At 39.8% G+C, this 16769-nt stretch overlaps 1 protein-coding gene across 2 annotated transcripts in view; it reads right to left on the bottom strand.

Moving 5' to 3' along the window:
- EXOC2 (exocyst complex component 2) overlaps positions 1–14261 on the bottom strand; it is a 125198-nt gene extending 110937 nt beyond the window's left edge. The window contains exons 1-2 of one of the 2 annotated variants that reach the window (XM_063161504.1): positions 14199–14261; positions 429–584 (exon numbers count right to left, since the gene is read on the bottom strand). In XM_063161504.1, coding sequence (XP_063017574.1) covers positions 429–546 — 118 coding nt within the window. In that variant the 5' untranslated portion in view covers positions 547–584; positions 14199–14261. Of the gene's footprint in view, positions 1–428; positions 585–13365; positions 13463–14198 lie in introns of those variants that run through there. The other variant, XM_063161495.1, reaches the window with a different exon arrangement.
- Positions 14262–16769: the final 2508 nt, after the last annotated feature.

The following is a 16769-nucleotide window of genomic DNA, read 5'->3' on the forward strand; positions in this document are numbered from 1 at the left end:
CTGCAGATATACAAACTGACTTTAACTCAAGGCATAGCAATGTCTTGGTTTAGGGCAAATATGGGAGAAAATCCCCAATGACTTTCTGAATACACTGAAAACACTTCTGACATGAACACTACAAAGGGGAAATTCTCAGTTCCTGAGAAAGTAACAAAAGAGCATCTCATTACATCTACCCTCTTCTAGTACACTGCAAAAAGCATTTCATGTTCAGCACAGGATGCTGACTCAGATTAAGGGTTCATCTAAAAAGGCAGAGTCAGTCTGGTTGGTTACACATTGGGTAGTATCTCTGAATTTATGAATTCAAGTGCATATTAGTGTAAAGAGCATTCAACACAGATTCTGTCATGCAAAAAATTAATCTCTAATCATATCCGAAATGTTACCTTCTGCCATACCAAAAGGGTGATTTTTCAACTTACCTAGGAGGTCTGTAGGTCCAGTTCCCAAATTTTCTCCTCTAATTGTCACTTTTGTCCACGCGATGCCTTCATTGGGAGAGATACCGGTTACCAGTGGGGGCTGCCGTGCTCGAGACATGATGAATTTTCAGTTACTGCAATCTGAGCTGCTTTTATCTGTTTATCAAGAAACAATAAATTGAAACTCCATTAATTATATAAAAATTATTAAAATAATTTTAACCTGTTCTTCTCAAATTTTAGGGAAATACAAATGTAAATATGGAACACCACTCAAAGTCTTTTTTGACACAGTCATAAAACAATAAAGAAAAATTATACCTTCTTTGTACTTTTTAAAAAGTTAAATATAGGTTTCTGAAAGAAAAAGTCTATTCAGAGAAATATTAAACTTTCTGAATGCTTAATGAATATGTAGACACAGACCTCAAATTACTTATGTAATAGACTCATTTGAATTCTGACAACTTCTATTTGAAAATTATTATTGTACTCCTTAGGAAGTTCAGAACTGTTAATCTAAGATAAGTAATAGACTTATTTGGACAACTTCTCCATCAAAATAAGACCTACTTACATAGACAGTCCCATGTGAGGAAGCACTTGGCACTTATTTGTATAAAGCATCAATGTTAACATGCACTGAGAAAATTAGAACATGACTTGTAAATACTACACTAGCAGAGATCATCAACAAAACAAACAATACCCAAACATATCAACAAAAATGTACGTAAAATTATTGAAGAAGCATGTCCAGAAGAGTACTCCTTTGCACCTGAAATTGAGTCAACTCAGACCAGTTTAATTAATTGTGTCATTAATGAGTTCTGTAGCTCAAACACAAATATGGTACTGATGTAATGTGGTCTACATTTAGTTTACTATGCAACTGATTGCAAATGCATATTTTTATTAGCAGTTTCCTTTGTGTAGCTCTGCAGCTATAAACACCTATAAGAACCTGAGCGTGTATATATATATATATATATATCTAATCAGTATAATCTGAATTACAAGTCTTATTAAAAACCACTACCATTCCAAAACCTCAGTTACACATACACACACCACTTTAGTGTAAACAATTCAATTTTGGAAGTTCAGGTTGGTAAAAAATACGTGGAATGTAAGTCAAGTTTCATAAGGCTCCCCTCAGCTATTGTTTTTTTTTACCCAAAATGTATTTTCTACTTTTATTTGCAAATGTTAAGTCCATGAAACCAAGAAGCTCTCTAAACCATCTCTAACAATAAATAGCAGCAAAACTGCAGTTTCCAAGTCCCTGCAGTTAAGACATACTAGAATTAAGACACACTTGTTTCAGCTACTTCTGGACATACAAAACACTTTCATTGTACCAAGATACCCCATGCTCCTACACAGCCTCCCCACATTTTTCACTGGTAGTATCTAGATCTGACACAAGAATCAAAGAAGCTCCCACCAGCTGATTTCATTCTTCACATTCCAAAGCTGGAACACACACTGAAAATTAAGATGGAAATAGACAAGGCAGGAACTGGAAAGATGATCTTATACTAAAAGTAATCAAATACTGCCCTCAGAACAGGGTCTCCTGTCTCTGTCTGTTCATACCACAGATGCACAGCATGTCACCTGTAACAAAACTCTGAATTCTGATCCAACTTCAGAGTCCACAGCCACACCTGAAGTCAGTGTGAAATGCATCCTGAATACAGGGAATACTGCACAATGTTCTGAAATACTGAGGTCCTAAACAACCACCTCAATTCCATAAATATGTCTATTTTCGAATGTCTGTTTCTTGGTTTTACATATTTAAAATAGGAATACCATCACTCATTTCAAAAGCTACTTTTGAAAACAAATTCATTAACAAAGAAAAGGGATTTAGATACCCTGAACACAACAGAAGTATTAATATCTTCAGAGAGTTTTTCACACTAAACAGTGTGTGTTATTAATTAATAACAGATGTAAATTCATGTTGAACAAGCAAGACCATAGTAAATTGCACTATGTCAGCCATGTCCAGAGTAGGACATGGCAGTGAAGGAAGGCTGGTAAGGGCCCATGATAACACACACAATGCATATCTAGTTTGGCTTTGTATCTTTCCGTGGCAAACTTCATAATACTTCTTGACATTAAAAATTCCATAATGTGTTTAATAAATCATTGGTTTCTCTGGTTTTTTTTGCAAATAACCAACTATGAAAAAGGAATTAAGTTATATAGGTACTCTTAATAGTCTTACATGTAAACTACTGGAACATTTTACATGAAACCAAATGAGACTGGAGAAGCAAGTAGTCAACAGATGGAGGCCATAAGGGTAGAACAGCACTCAAGAAAAGAACTGTATCACCAGATTACAAAGAAATCAGCTGACAGTCATTTCCAGCTATGGAAGAGAAGGCTGTGCTCTGTTCCAGTGGCCTACTCCTACTTCTTTCACTGAACCGGCTTCTCCTTCTCCTCCTCTCTCGCACAGAGACAGTCCCTGCTTCACCCAAAAACTGAAGCCAGGTCCTCATCTTGCAGACAAACTGTTTCTGCCCCATCCTGTTGATGGTCCCTCTGACTTTTCACCCATAAGTTCAAGCAGGGAGGGAGAAGGATGTTACTATTCCATCCTGCTTTCAAATCCAGACACTTCGGTAATTCCTCTTACCTCGCTTTGCCTATTCCAAGCCTTCTTGTCCAGACACATCATCTGCACAACTATTGATCCACTTAGCACACGTGAAAAGGACAGACCTTGTCTTTTGTCAACATCCCTAATCTTGGAGTCACAAGGTTTGCCCAGCTTTCCTCTCATCTGTGCTGCATTCAAAACTATAGCACTGCCCAACAAAACAGCGGGCAGCACAAGAGAAATAGGATGCTAGAGAAAAATAAGGTCTATAATTTTACCAGGAGGGAGGAGAATAAGCTGCATGTATTCCTCACAATCTCATCTATGTAGTCTTTGCAGCTTTTCTCACAGATCCTCAGCAGAGCTCAGGGATACACAACAGCTGTAAAGGAACAGTGGTGTTAGGCCCTTGCAGGCACACAACCACCTTCTGCAGGAAGCAACATGTGTCTAGATACCAGTTAGTCAATATAAAACACCTCTTTTATTTTGGAGCAATTTTTTGTAAATATTTATGTGGAATATTAATCAGTAAAAGTGATGTAAAAAAGCCATCTTCAGGAACATCAGGTAATATGGAGAGGAAAAAACCTTGAGAAAAACAAGTAAAATAGAAGCTACTGTGGTATTATTTGTGTGGTATTGTTTGGTTGACCCCTTCCCAAATGTTATAGTTCCCTTGCATTGCAGCTATTGTTGCTTCCAAAATACCCAGGCACACAGGTAATTGGCTTGTCTCAATACCAAAACTCAAAAGTAATATTACAACATCTTTTTCTGGATTTCAGAAATCAGCACTAGATCCCCCTTCATGATGGGCTAAATAAATGTAATAAAAACACTGAGCCTCCTGAGATCTAGTATTTCTTCTAAAGTATTTCCATACTTACTGCAGAATTGCTTTAAAATACCTCTCTGGAATGAGAATACCACAGTAAATCTCAACACAATTCAAAGCACTACAACAGTGAGATGCTCTATGATTATTATTTTTAAACAGCAAATGCTTTCATTTATTTCAAAGACTGGAACTATTTGTAATATGCCATTATTATAAATATCAAGCAAATGCTTGGGAGCCTTCAATTCATTTATATTTCCTCTCCTTAGGACAGATGTCCATAGCTAACATGACTGAGGTGCTTACTGGGAAGCCTAGCCACTAAACTGCTGTGGCAAGTTCCTAAATTTCTTAAAAAATATTTTAAGGCAAATCTGACAAAAAATTACTTTTTCATTTGACAAAACATGACAATCATCTAATTCTGAGCTTTTGTTGCAATTCTGTATGCTTTGCTAAAGATAAAATCTATTCTTTATGAAATATGTATTACACATAAAATGTATTTTTATTAAAACAGCTCTCTTCCTCAAAGACTGATTCTCATGCAGACAAGGAGAGTGCAGAAAGACAGTTTCTACACAGGATCTTTCCTCTCAGGAGCCAGACTCACTGAGGAGGTTTCAACAAGACTGTTTTTTACAATGGACAATCTTCTACATTAGCAGAATGCTCTCTCTCTCTCTTTATTTCTCTCCACCCTTTTTTTAAACCTAATTTCCTCACAGTATCTCCCCAACAATTTAATGTGGATATCTGATTGACTGCTCCCACGATCTTGCCCATACCATTCTATTATTCTGTCATAATTCTTGTTATAAAAGCACAAGGAGTTAGAAAACCTCTGCAAAGACCACCTACTACAAAGTCCTCTTGAAAAATGCCTTTCATAAACAACATCTTTGTCTTTGCACCAGTTTCTCAAATAAACTGTCCTCTCACAAAGGTTTGGTTAAAAAAAAAAAAATCCAGACAATTCTGAGCATTAAAAGCTTGCTAAAGAGAGGACATCTTCCATCTTTATCCTAAGAAAACCCACTTGAAAATAAATAATGAACCAATGAAATATGCTCCAGCATAAGGGAAAGCACAAGTCTATTTGGTTTTGGGGTTTTTTTTTAGTATTGTAAGCCTTCAGTTTTATGTTGTTTTGAAATGAGAGTTCTTATACAGTTTTCCTCATTCAACTTTCAATGGCAAACACAGAAGGGACCCAAAATAAAATGCCAAGAGTGACCATACCTGTTCTGTTAAGCAAACTACTTTCTACATTTTACTACACTCTGGAAGTACCACCAAAATCAGAAATACATGAACAACCAAAGTTCAGGATTGGAGACTATTAAATTGGCTGGTAATTTCAAAAGGAACTCTGGAAGGCAAATAACAGTATGCTGCCACCTTACAAATTTCACCAGTGGGAAAAATTAGCAGTTGAAGTGTTTTAAAACAGAGTTTCTGACTTCTAAAACGAAATAGCAAGATGGTTCCAGTGACTCAAAGTTCAATTTAAATAAAGTTTTCAGTGATACTTTGTTACAGACACTGAACTTAAAAGATTCTCTTGGAGGAAGGCAGACTCAAAGTCAATGCAAGTTTCATGGTCATCTAGCAAAGGGAATCAAAGCTATCAAGAAGGGAGGGAAGAAAAACCCAATTTGTCATCATTGAGAAAGTCTAAGTTACAAGAAAGTGTTTAAACCTTCAGATATCAAATATTTATTTGTTCTTAATCATATATATGTGAGAGAATACAATTAAAAAATGGTGAGGCAGGAACAGCAAAGCATCACCCATGTGCAAATCACAGTATGCTTCAGATGTTGTTTACTTAAAACAACAACAAAAAAACACAAGAAAATCAACCTGAAAACAATAAGTGAGTTACACTAACATCACAGCATTGAATGATTCCCAAATGAAAAGATTTATGACATGCCTTTTTAAACAAGCTATAAATACTCAGATCCCAGAATATAGGTGATGGCCTTTTAACCTTAAACCACACAAACTTGTGCTTCTAGTACATAAATCTAATAATTTGTTTTCACTAGAAAACCCAGAGTCTCCTGAGTACAACACACTATGACAAAGTCAGTGAAGGGACACGACAAATGACCCCAAGAAGAACGACAAAGCAAAATGCTTCCTGGATGTTTGTACTCAAAACCATTACAAAATGATGAAAAACACTACTACAACGTTTTCTGCGCTTTATCTTCCCAACAATATAAATTCAGACAGACAATCTACATAAACCAAGAATTAAAAGCATCCAAAAAGCAGCACTGTGAAAATAACTGACATTTATTAACCCCTCTGGAGATCTTCAGTGCCCTAGAATTGCCACAGCCTTCAACACTGCATTAATAATATAAAGTCCATTCCTGCAAGCCTGCCAGAAAAGACTGGGAAGTGAATAAGCTAAACAATGCTGAAATTCCAAGTGATATTAAGAATCTATGCATGTTTATTTAAATAATAAAAGAAGACTTGTCAATTTAAACAAGAAGCGCTCACGAATCTTATATTTAGGGGGAAAGAAACTCTTCATAACACCACTAAGCTACTTATAATGAAAAGATGAACAAACATAAAAAAGTGGGCAATTTCACTGTCACACAGAAAAAACAAAGCCTCATTTGTCTTGCCCTGTCATATCCAGCGTGTTGATTCAAGCCAATATTAACACTGACAAACATGTTAACCTACAACATTACATGCCAAAAATCAGCTCCAATTTGGGAAGATGTGCAAGTTTTGTGACAGAGAGGGCAAACAACTACAAAGAAGACTTTCAGTATTAAATAACATAATATGATACTCTGTGCTTTTTCAAAAGGCTCCTGAATATTCCAATCAGCCACAAAGGGCACACTAGACATTTTAGTTTTAGGGTGGGCAAGGAATGAGCGCAGCAGTTTTGCTTTCACCGCAACAATCTTCGCAGATTCCCTTCAGTATCTCAGAGGTCTCGCTTGCCTTAACCCAGCAAGGTACATCTTCACGGCCATGTATCTTGACGGAGCGAAAGCAAAATAATCCCAGCACTCAGCGATGCCATTACCCTTTCTCAGTCACAAGGGATTAAAAGGCTCGGAGCCGGGGCAGATGCTGGGAGAGCCCTGGGCAGAGCGGCTCCCCGCCCGCCGCAGCCTGGGCCGCAGCTGCGAGGGATTGACACCGCTGACGGTGGAACCCGGCTCGGGAGAAACTGCGGGCACAGTTCCGGCATCCGAAATAAATTAAAGTAAACAGTGTTGCTCTCCCTCATCCACCCTGTTAGCAGCCTCTCGGTTGAGCTGGAGACCACACACCCAGACCACACAGCACCAGCTGAACTCACTCGCACGCAACATCTAGAAGCTGTCACTCTGCAGGGTATGGGGAGGGGAGAGAGAGGGGGGCCGGAGGGCCAGTGTGTGTGTTTAGAGAAGCTGCTTGCTCTCTCCTCCTATCATTACAGCTGCTTATGTTTTGTGTGCTTGGGAAGGAGGGAAAGAAGGAGGGATAAGAAAAAAGACCTATAAAGCTCGCTAAGAAAACACACTGGCCTTGGCCTTTTGTAGTAATGATTTGCACTCCTCCTGTACTAGTTTAGTAGCTGATGAAGGGCTAACAAAGCATCCATTTAACATCAATTAACCTTCTATCTATCACACGTCAAAAAAAAATTAGACTAGTATAAATCCATTTCCTTGTACATTTTAAATTACAGCATCCTGTCAATTACAATGTGAAAAATACCTATATATTGATCTATTTTTACATCAGGAGTTCTGAGATGTTATTTATTTGGAGAGGGGAGAGATATTCACCGCAAAAATCAACCACACAGATGACATTATGACATCAAAATGCTGAATTTTCTCCAAAAACATTCCATTGTAAAATGAAGTTTTATTTGTTAGTATCATATACCATAAACAACCTGAAGGAAGTTAATGAGCCAACATATAACATTGAGTTTGTAACTCACCAGCAGCAAGAAGTAAAAATAGCAAAACACTAAAAATAGATTAAAACCAACAATAGTCTATAATACAGATGAACAGAGACTTTTAAAAGGAGGGGGAATTCTTTGTTTCTTTAAGCTCACAAATAATTTCACGTGCCAATTATGTCACCTGTTCAAACAGAGAAAGCGGAATAAAATATTTGAGGACTCATAAAATCTATTTCACTGAGTTGACTTTAAAAAAAGATTTCCTTCCCTCTGCTCTGCTACCATGAACACACATACCTCCCCCATCAAGCTCACCAGCACACAAACTTAATTTCATACATACACATCTGGACAGCCCAGAACCACAGTCACATTTTCACCTCAGTTCAAAATCTTTTTACCTAAGTGACAATGACAATCTCCAAGTGCCACTACTAAACAAAACCATCAAAACTGCAATAATCCAAATGTCAGTAACAGCCCTATAAACTTGGATGAATATGTCTGTGTTTATAAAAACCTTGAGAAAAAAATTCAAAAAATATTTCACATTACCAAATACATTTTAAAAAATGTTAGCTTCAAAGTTCTATAACTTCACACTGAAAATAATTTATTCCCCCAATTAATTAATTAGATCAATATGCTGGTTTATACCAGTTCTTGAATGAACAGTTTTGCTCATGTATTCAATGTAACAGCACCTATTCATTACCAAAACTCAAGTCAAACCAATTTAAGTGTTCTGAATGTCTATTTTGGTCATACTGGCTTGCCTAGAAAAGGTCAATAGCATAGAAGAAAATATAATTAAAGAAAGTTTGAACACAGATGTTTCTCCCCAAAATTTCCGCTACTTTCCCTATAAATTACATTGCAACTCCCCAGAAACTAATTCATCTACTTGTTAAAAGCTTCCGTATTTACTGTGTGACACATCACTATAATCTAGCAACATTGTAAAGTCCTAAACATCTATATATAAACATATATATAAAAAAGTCAGCTCAGCTTTATACAAAACCATATCACAGATGGCCATAAATCTCCCATTAATTTCTAAATTCTCACAAAGAACATCTTCCTACATCTGCTTCCACCTCCAACATTCCGCAATGTTTGCTTCATCCAGAAGTCATTATCCTACTCTCTCTTCTAGCTAAGCCATTCATCCCTCTTTTGTTCCAAAGTTATGATTAATTTTTTGTACATCATTTAATTATTAGAAAAATGGTAAAAAATCTTAATATCTCATTATCATTTAATCTTATGTTATTCACAGGCAGAAATTAGAAAACAATACTTCAAGCATCAAAATCTTTCAAATATGTTTATGCTAATGCATTCAGAAAGATCCAGAAGTTCAGAAAAATAAACTAAATGAATCCCAAAGGGATGAATTTTTTTTCTAGAAAAAAGAAACAAGACACCACAGATTTTTTTTTCTAAGCCCTGTAACTATACACAATATTCTCTATAAAAACACTATATAACCACTGTAATTACACAGTTCACATGGTCGAAGCTTTAACTTGGATGCTTGTATGTAAGATTGCAACACTTACACTTACTGTGTGACTATTTTAACAGTTCCTTTTGTTTCAAAAATATTTAAAAGATGAGACATACACTTGTGTTACTGAGATTCTAGTATTTTTCATGTTCTCTCCCCGACACCTCTTTCTGGCCTTTGCTCAGGGATGTACTCAAGCCATATGCTAGAGTGTTTTTCTCAATTCACATGGTCCAACACACACTCAATACTTCCCTGACAGACTGTGTGCACAGGTATTTTTCTAACAAAAGCCTCTCTTTGCCTTATGAGTCTTCATTTCTACTTGTCTGCCTAAAATCCCATCTCCTGTATGGAGTGATCACACTTACAGAGTAGTGAGGTTGTCTTGTGAGAAACACAATCTCCCCTGCCTTCTCCTCCAAGGAAACATACAAAGAACCCATCTGCTATACACATAGCTTCTGAATTTTTTGCCAAAAATCCAATGCTTAGTTTTCCAGCAAGAACAAAGGTATACCTGTTAAAACCGCTGTGAGATTTGAAATGTCACAAGACTCACAGAATTCCCAAACAGAAAACTGAAAGTAATTGCTTTTTTAATTGAGACATTTCATGAGTATCTCAAAAAAATTAGTTTAGTTTATTCTCAATGCAAAAGTGGCTATTTAAAAAGGAACTTTTACTTAAAATAGTCTTAATCGTTAACTACTGCAGGTTTTTTGCTGAACCTCCAAACATAGGGGTACATGGCTTCTGGGTTATCAACAGTGTCAAAGGAAAAAAAAAATACAAGTCTAAATATACCTAAAAATCCTTGATTTATACTGTAATCTGATCCACAGACACTTTTACACTGCCAGAGACCCCATTGGTTTCTGCACAATATAGCTTAAGCATAGTCTTTGAGAATAAAACTGAAAATCTGGGAATCTGCAGTTCTGGTAAGGTCAAGGGAAAATCAGACCACTTAAGGACCTGGTGTCTCAGAAACTTTGTTTTCCTTAAAAACAAAGCAAGGAAAATTAGAAAGGAAACATGGGCTTTCACACTCATCACCAGACGTAATCACAGTATTTTCTAATGAAAATGCTGAACATACTTTCTGCAGATTAGTAATGTCAGTAGTCAAGAAAAGGCTACACAGACCAAGTTTTTTTTGGAGGAAAAATCACTAAATACTTCCAAAATAATATAAAAAGTACAATTACAAAGAATTTCTCCAGAGGAGTGGTGAACCTGGTGTTGTTTAATATAGTAAACACGTATCTTACCTTTCCCTATGCAAAGCCTGCAACCCGGCAATCATGCGATAAATAATTATTTGCAAGCATTTCTGTCATTACTTGGTGTCTAGGGAGGTTGCTTCAGGCGGATTTGGAGGTTGTTTTTTTTTCTCCAGGGTATCAGAAAAATGATTTTTTTCTCCCTGCTGCCTTTCCCTTCTCTTTATAACTTTTAACACTGGGAGAATAACCCACATGCTTTTGAACAGAAATACTGATTGAAATTCCCTAAAATAATTTTCAGAGTAAAGCACGAAATTTTTTATCAGCCAGATTTTTGAACTCGCACTTTGCAAGCTGTAAACACAGACCTCTGCTTTCATGTTCAGCACAAAAGATGAAAAATAAATCTGACGTGACTGCGCTGTGCATGTGCTGTCTCATCATCCCTCATCCTCCAAGCACCTTTACAAACAAGATTCCCTCCATTACCAAACACCATATTTCTCCCCTGGGAAAAGTAATTTGAAAGACAATGTTGCACAGCCCAGATTTACAGAATGTAGGTGGTCCAAGACAGAAGGTCAAAGTTAAGCTGAAGAGCTAACATCTGACTTCTGCTAAAAGATACTAATTCAGCTGTTTTCGGATTTCGAACATTCAAGCTGGCTTCAAGTACAGCAGTAGGTTCCGCTCTGTCTGAAAAACTCACATCGAAAGTAAATTCACTGAAACATCTACAGTTCTCCGAGTACTATTTTCCAGTCCCTGACAGTAAAATGAAGTACTTCTGACTTCTCTTGCAGAAGGTTTTCTTTGCCTGTTTGTATAAATAAATAGTGACCTATAGGCATTCAAAATACATGCAGGTAGTGTCTGTATGTGCTTCACAAGCTTTTTTCCTCATGTACAAAACTCTAACTGTATTATTTCATGGATATCTTCCAGCGTTGTCAGAATCTATGTTTTAAGAACACCTTTTATATTCAGTCTTCTGTCACCATCCTATCAAGACAAATACTTTTTTCTTTTCATTCTTTGTTGTTTTTTTTTTTCCTTTTAAGTGAAGTCGGAAAGCCAAAAAGTGCAGAATAAACAGAATTAAAATAACTCAAAACTGATGTTTCATTTCAAGTACAGTGATTAAGGCTTACTGAATTTACAGCTAAACATATCACTACATTGAAAGAAATTGATTAAATATGGTTCAATATAACATAAGAGAAAGTTTTGATTAATAAATGAGGTCAGTGGCCTCTGCCTTTCTAGTCAACCTACTTATTTTGCTTTAGTCCAGCTTCTCTGGGAAGTGCAGTGTAATAAAGAATGGATTGCATCAGTGGATACAGTTTCATTCTAATAGGACCTCAGGAAAACAACTGGTGAATTACAGATTTTAATGTCTTTACTGTCCAGTTTTGCCCCAAATGCTCTCAACAGCTAGCATAAAACCCTGGATCACTCTCACAAGAAATCCTGCAATTTTAGATTTCTTGTACTGTTCATGACTTAGAACTTTACTTTTTTAAAATTCATTTGGAATTCCATTAACCTAAACTGCTACTTAGCTCTAAAATATTAAGAGGCAATTAGAGCATTAAAAACATCCCCAAACCATCAAGTCTGTAAAAACATTTCCGTTTATTGAATGAAGACCAGAAAAATACAACACAACTTTATACTTTTTTTTAAAAGCCAGCATAAGTTTGATGGATAGCAATCTTCTAATTAAATTGCTTCACCTCTGACACATTCTAAAATATGTTTTCCATAAAGAAAACCACCCTTACCATTACAACTTAAAATAATTTTCACTGAGATAAGTCCGACCAGTATAATGAAAATAACCGCATCTGTTTTAAATGATGTTGCAGATAACAGAAATTGCACCTAAATAAAGGAGTGGGCATAAACCACAAAAATTGTAAACTAAGCTATCCATAGGAAAGAAATCAGCAACAAGACATGCCTCTTGCTGCTTATTGCTGGGTGCAAGCTGGGATAAGATACAATAAAAACAGGGAATAAGAATTATAGAGCATTCCTTCTTCAGGTGAGCAAAATGTAAAGGAAGAAAAGGGACTTATTTTTCTAAGCCACGAATTTGTTTATTTACAGTCCTTTAACTGTTCTGACAACTTCATCATAAGCAAAACCAAATCAGCAAAAGCAAAAACAAAACCAAAAAAGTTTACAGCAGTGAAACGCAGAGAAATCATTAACGGAGAAAGGAGACTGTTTACTTGTTGTAAGAATGATCAGAAAACCTGGAAAACTGAAGAGAGATTATGATTTTAACTACATTTTAAACAATGAATATTTGGAGTTTAGGTTTAATCTGATGTTCTGTCAGAGCTAGGATTGCTTAATATTATACTGGCTTTTGACTCAGAGCTTTTGAGTCTATGGCTAGAAACTGTACCTGCAACAAGCAAGGAAATTGCAGGACGAAGACTATTTAAAAAAAACAGTAAAACTGGACAGAATGGGAAACTCTTTTCTGGAAGTGAGATCATCCCAAATTTCAGATGTCAACGCCTTGCTAAGAGAACATTTTCAGGTTCTTAATTAGGATATTGATGAGGCAAGGAGGAAAGATGTTTGGTCACCCAGCTCATGGACACTTGTGGACTGCAAGGCAGTCCAAATGAGGCAGAAATGTAGCACTGGGTAGGAAGTTAAAAAAAAATCCCAAGTCTCAGAGAAGTGTAATATCTCCAGACAGACATGGATGAAAGCAACTGTCTCTCAACCAACATGTTATTTCAATTCCTCCCACATTCCTTACCCTGTTATTTTCCTATTGCACTTGCCTAGGTACTCAGTCATTTTGGGGAGCTGTATCTGAAACTTGATGGCACAACTAAATGTGCAAAGACAAAAAAGAAAAAAAACTAAAACAAAAAATAAAATCAGTCCTGCAAATAACCACCTTTTCAGCAAGTCTTACAAGTAACCAGCTTCGACTCACCTCTCTACCCTGCTTATTTCCTCTATCCCCCACCCAGCACACCCACACTTCACTGAGCCGAACGACCCCATCATTTCACAGGGTCGGACTGGATGATGTCGGAAGTTTTTTCCAACCTCACTGACTCTGGCACCTCGCACAGCTCCGGCCCTGCCCGTGCAGCCCGGCGGGCACCGGCGCTCCCCGGGCCGCTGGCAGACACGGGACACACAGGCTAAGGCCGCGGAGCCGCTGCTGCTACCGGGCTCGCAGGGACGGCGCCACCAGCGCCGGGCCCGACTCGCCCGAGCAGGGAGCGGCCCCCAGCGGGACACCGAGAGCCCCGGGGAGCCGCAGGCGGCAGGAACCCCCCGCCCTGCCGGGGGGCTGGAAGGAGGAAGAGCCGCTGCAGCCGGGAAGTCACCGGGGGGCAGACGGCCGCAGCCCAGCGACGCCCCCTGCGCCCCGAGAGCCACCGCCGACAGCTCGGTCCCCACGGAGCCGGGGCGGGGACGCTCGACCCCGCCCGGGGAGCGGAAGGCGGGGGGAGGCCGAAGGGAGGGGGACGGCCTCCGCCCCGGGGAGGCGGGAGAGGGGGGAAAGGGAAGGGGCCGGAGCTGCCCCGCGGCGCCCGAGGGGGGCCGGGGCGGGGGCCGGGGCCGGTCACTCACCGCCCGCCGCCGCTCGCATCCGGCACCTGCGGCCGCCCCGCTCCCGGCAGCGCCCCGCGCCCGCCGCCGCCGCCAGGCGCCGCCAGCCGCCGCCCGAGCACATCGAGCGAGCGCCGAGCCACCGAGGCGGGGGGAGGGGGCAGCCAAGCTCCGAGCCGCGCCCCTCCGGGAGCCACGCCCCTCACGGAGACCCCGCCCCTCCCGGAAACCCCGCCCCTTTCCCGCCTCCCTCCCTCCCAACGCCCAGCGGGCGTCTCTGAAGGCCTCCGGGGGGAGTGCGGGTTGGTTCTGCCGTGGGTGAGGAGCAAAAGAAAAAATACAAACTTAATTATGCCGGTCTTGAGTACGACAAGGACAACAATGACAGGACCCGAGGGAGCGGCCTGAAGTTGTGCCAGGGCAGGTTTAGGTTGGGTATCTGGGAAAGGTTCTTCATCCAGAGAGTGTTTGGGCGCTGGAACAGGATCCCCAGGGCAGTGATCACAGCACCAAGCCTGGCAGAGCTCAAGAAGTGCTTGTACAATGCTCTCAGATGCATGGTGTGACTCTGGCGACGGTGCTGTGCAGGGCCAGGAGTTGGTCCTGGTGATCCTTGTGGGTCCTCTCCAGCTCAGCACATTTTGTTGTTCTGTGCACAGCAGTAACAAATGATTGCTAAACTGCTCCCAAGCAGATAATTAATGCTCCCAGCATTATCATCACTGTCCCTACAGGCAGAAACTCACCCAGCAGTAGTGCTGGGACTCCAGCCTGAGGTGCGAGGGCGGCTGCCCAGGGAGGGCATGGAGTCTCCCTCTCTGGAGACATTCCGAACCCACCTGGACGCGTTCCTGTGTCACCTGCTCCGGGTGACCCTGCCTTGGCAGGAGGGCTGAACTGGATGCTCCAGAGGTCCCTTCCAACCCCAACCATTCAGTGACTCTGTGAGGGGAGGTGAAGAAGGATGAATGGGGGGCAAAATCCCAGGCACAAATACTCAGGCAGTGCTGTCAGCCCCAGGAAATAGAAATCTGTTCTCCTTTCGTGATAAACCAGTAAAAATGTTTCTTTTCAAACCCATTGTCTGCCTGGGGGGATTCTAAACACAAGGTCTTTACCTTATGGAAAGAATCAGTAGATCTCCTTTTTCATTTTTTGCTGGTATACTGTTCGAAGTATAACTTTGGTTGCAAAAACCAAATTCAGACAAAAATCTTACTGGGAAGGAGAGGAAAAGCAATGAGACAAAAAAAAAAAAAAACAAAAAAAAAAAAAACAAAAACAAACAAACAAAAAACAAAACAAAAAAACAAAACAGAAAAGAGGAATCCATTCCTCAGTTATGCTAACCCAGCCCAAAGCAGGACATTAATGGGAAAGCAAATTACCTTGGATAAAACCTTAAAGCACCATAAAAAGCATTATGGCCAAACCCCAACTTTCCTAACTTTTTTTTTCACAGGTTAAAGCTGCTCAGGTTAAATTAGTAGACTGGAATATGTCATACCATGAATAAGCAATACTCTTCTGACTCTCTGTAAAACACTACTCAGTATCTTTTAGGGAAAAACAAAGGCAGATGATACCTATCTTTTCTGTAATTGTTTCCATAGTTGTAACTAGTAACTGCAGTTTTCTGCTGAGATCCAATGCAGAAAATGAGCTCCTTTGTTCTCCAAGAAAAGTAAAGTTGGCATCAGATTTTAAAAAAAGTGCAACCATTTGCCACCCATTTCAAAATTACATTTTTCCTCCATGACAGCTTGTTTGAATTCTCTCATTGAATGCTTGTCATCAGCTGTGCCAAAGCAAACTGCTCCTTGAGAGGTTGGTGGGATCAGAAGGCCCCACCCAGCGTACCTGGGTCCCAGCCCAGCGCCCTCTGAGAGGGGACACCTGTGCCCAAAAACCCCACTGACTTTTCTGGGACTTCATAAAGGGAACTGTGTACCCAGAAGGTTTTGTAATAAACAGCCATGAGTTTAGGTTTAGCTCAAGTGATAAATTTCAGTGCCAAACTGCAGCTGGGTTGCAGCTTTGATTGAATATTCACCTCTGTTGTAAAGGACCCTAAATAGGTGAATCATTAAGAAGAGGGAACCTGAACTTGAAAAGAGTCAGCCTCCCCAGTGTTAAACCCCTAAGTGAGGACAAGCTGACAGACCTTTTGCTTGTGAAAATGTCACCTAGCCTTTAGGGATTTTAAGCTGCTGTTTTTAAAGGGCAGCTCAGCAGTATTTTTATGCAGATTGTGGTCCTTGGGAATTTGTCAGAAAAGCACAATCAGGCTAAACTCTGCAAGAACAGAAACCTTATAAAAGGCATGAGTACTTCACTGGCATCCACACAGGCAAATCCTCCTATTTCCACAAGCAGCATCCAGGAATCTTATGATCTATAGGGCCCTGGATAACACTGCCAATGCAGAACTTCCTGTGTGGTGCACTTTGTTCCATCTGCTGTGGGTGGTTTCCCCAGCTGATATTCAGTGACCATCACCTACCCCTTCAGTGACTCCAGAACAAAGCTGACAGTGACTGACTGCAGATGTGACCCTCTGGAGAGAAGAAACACCACCCTGCATATCTCTTT

Source organism: Melospiza melodia, chromosome 1 (assembly GCF_035770615.1).
Source record: "Melospiza melodia melodia isolate bMelMel2 chromosome 1, bMelMel2.pri, whole genome shotgun sequence".
Taxonomy (NCBI): domain Eukaryota; kingdom Metazoa; phylum Chordata; class Aves; order Passeriformes; family Passerellidae; genus Melospiza; species Melospiza melodia.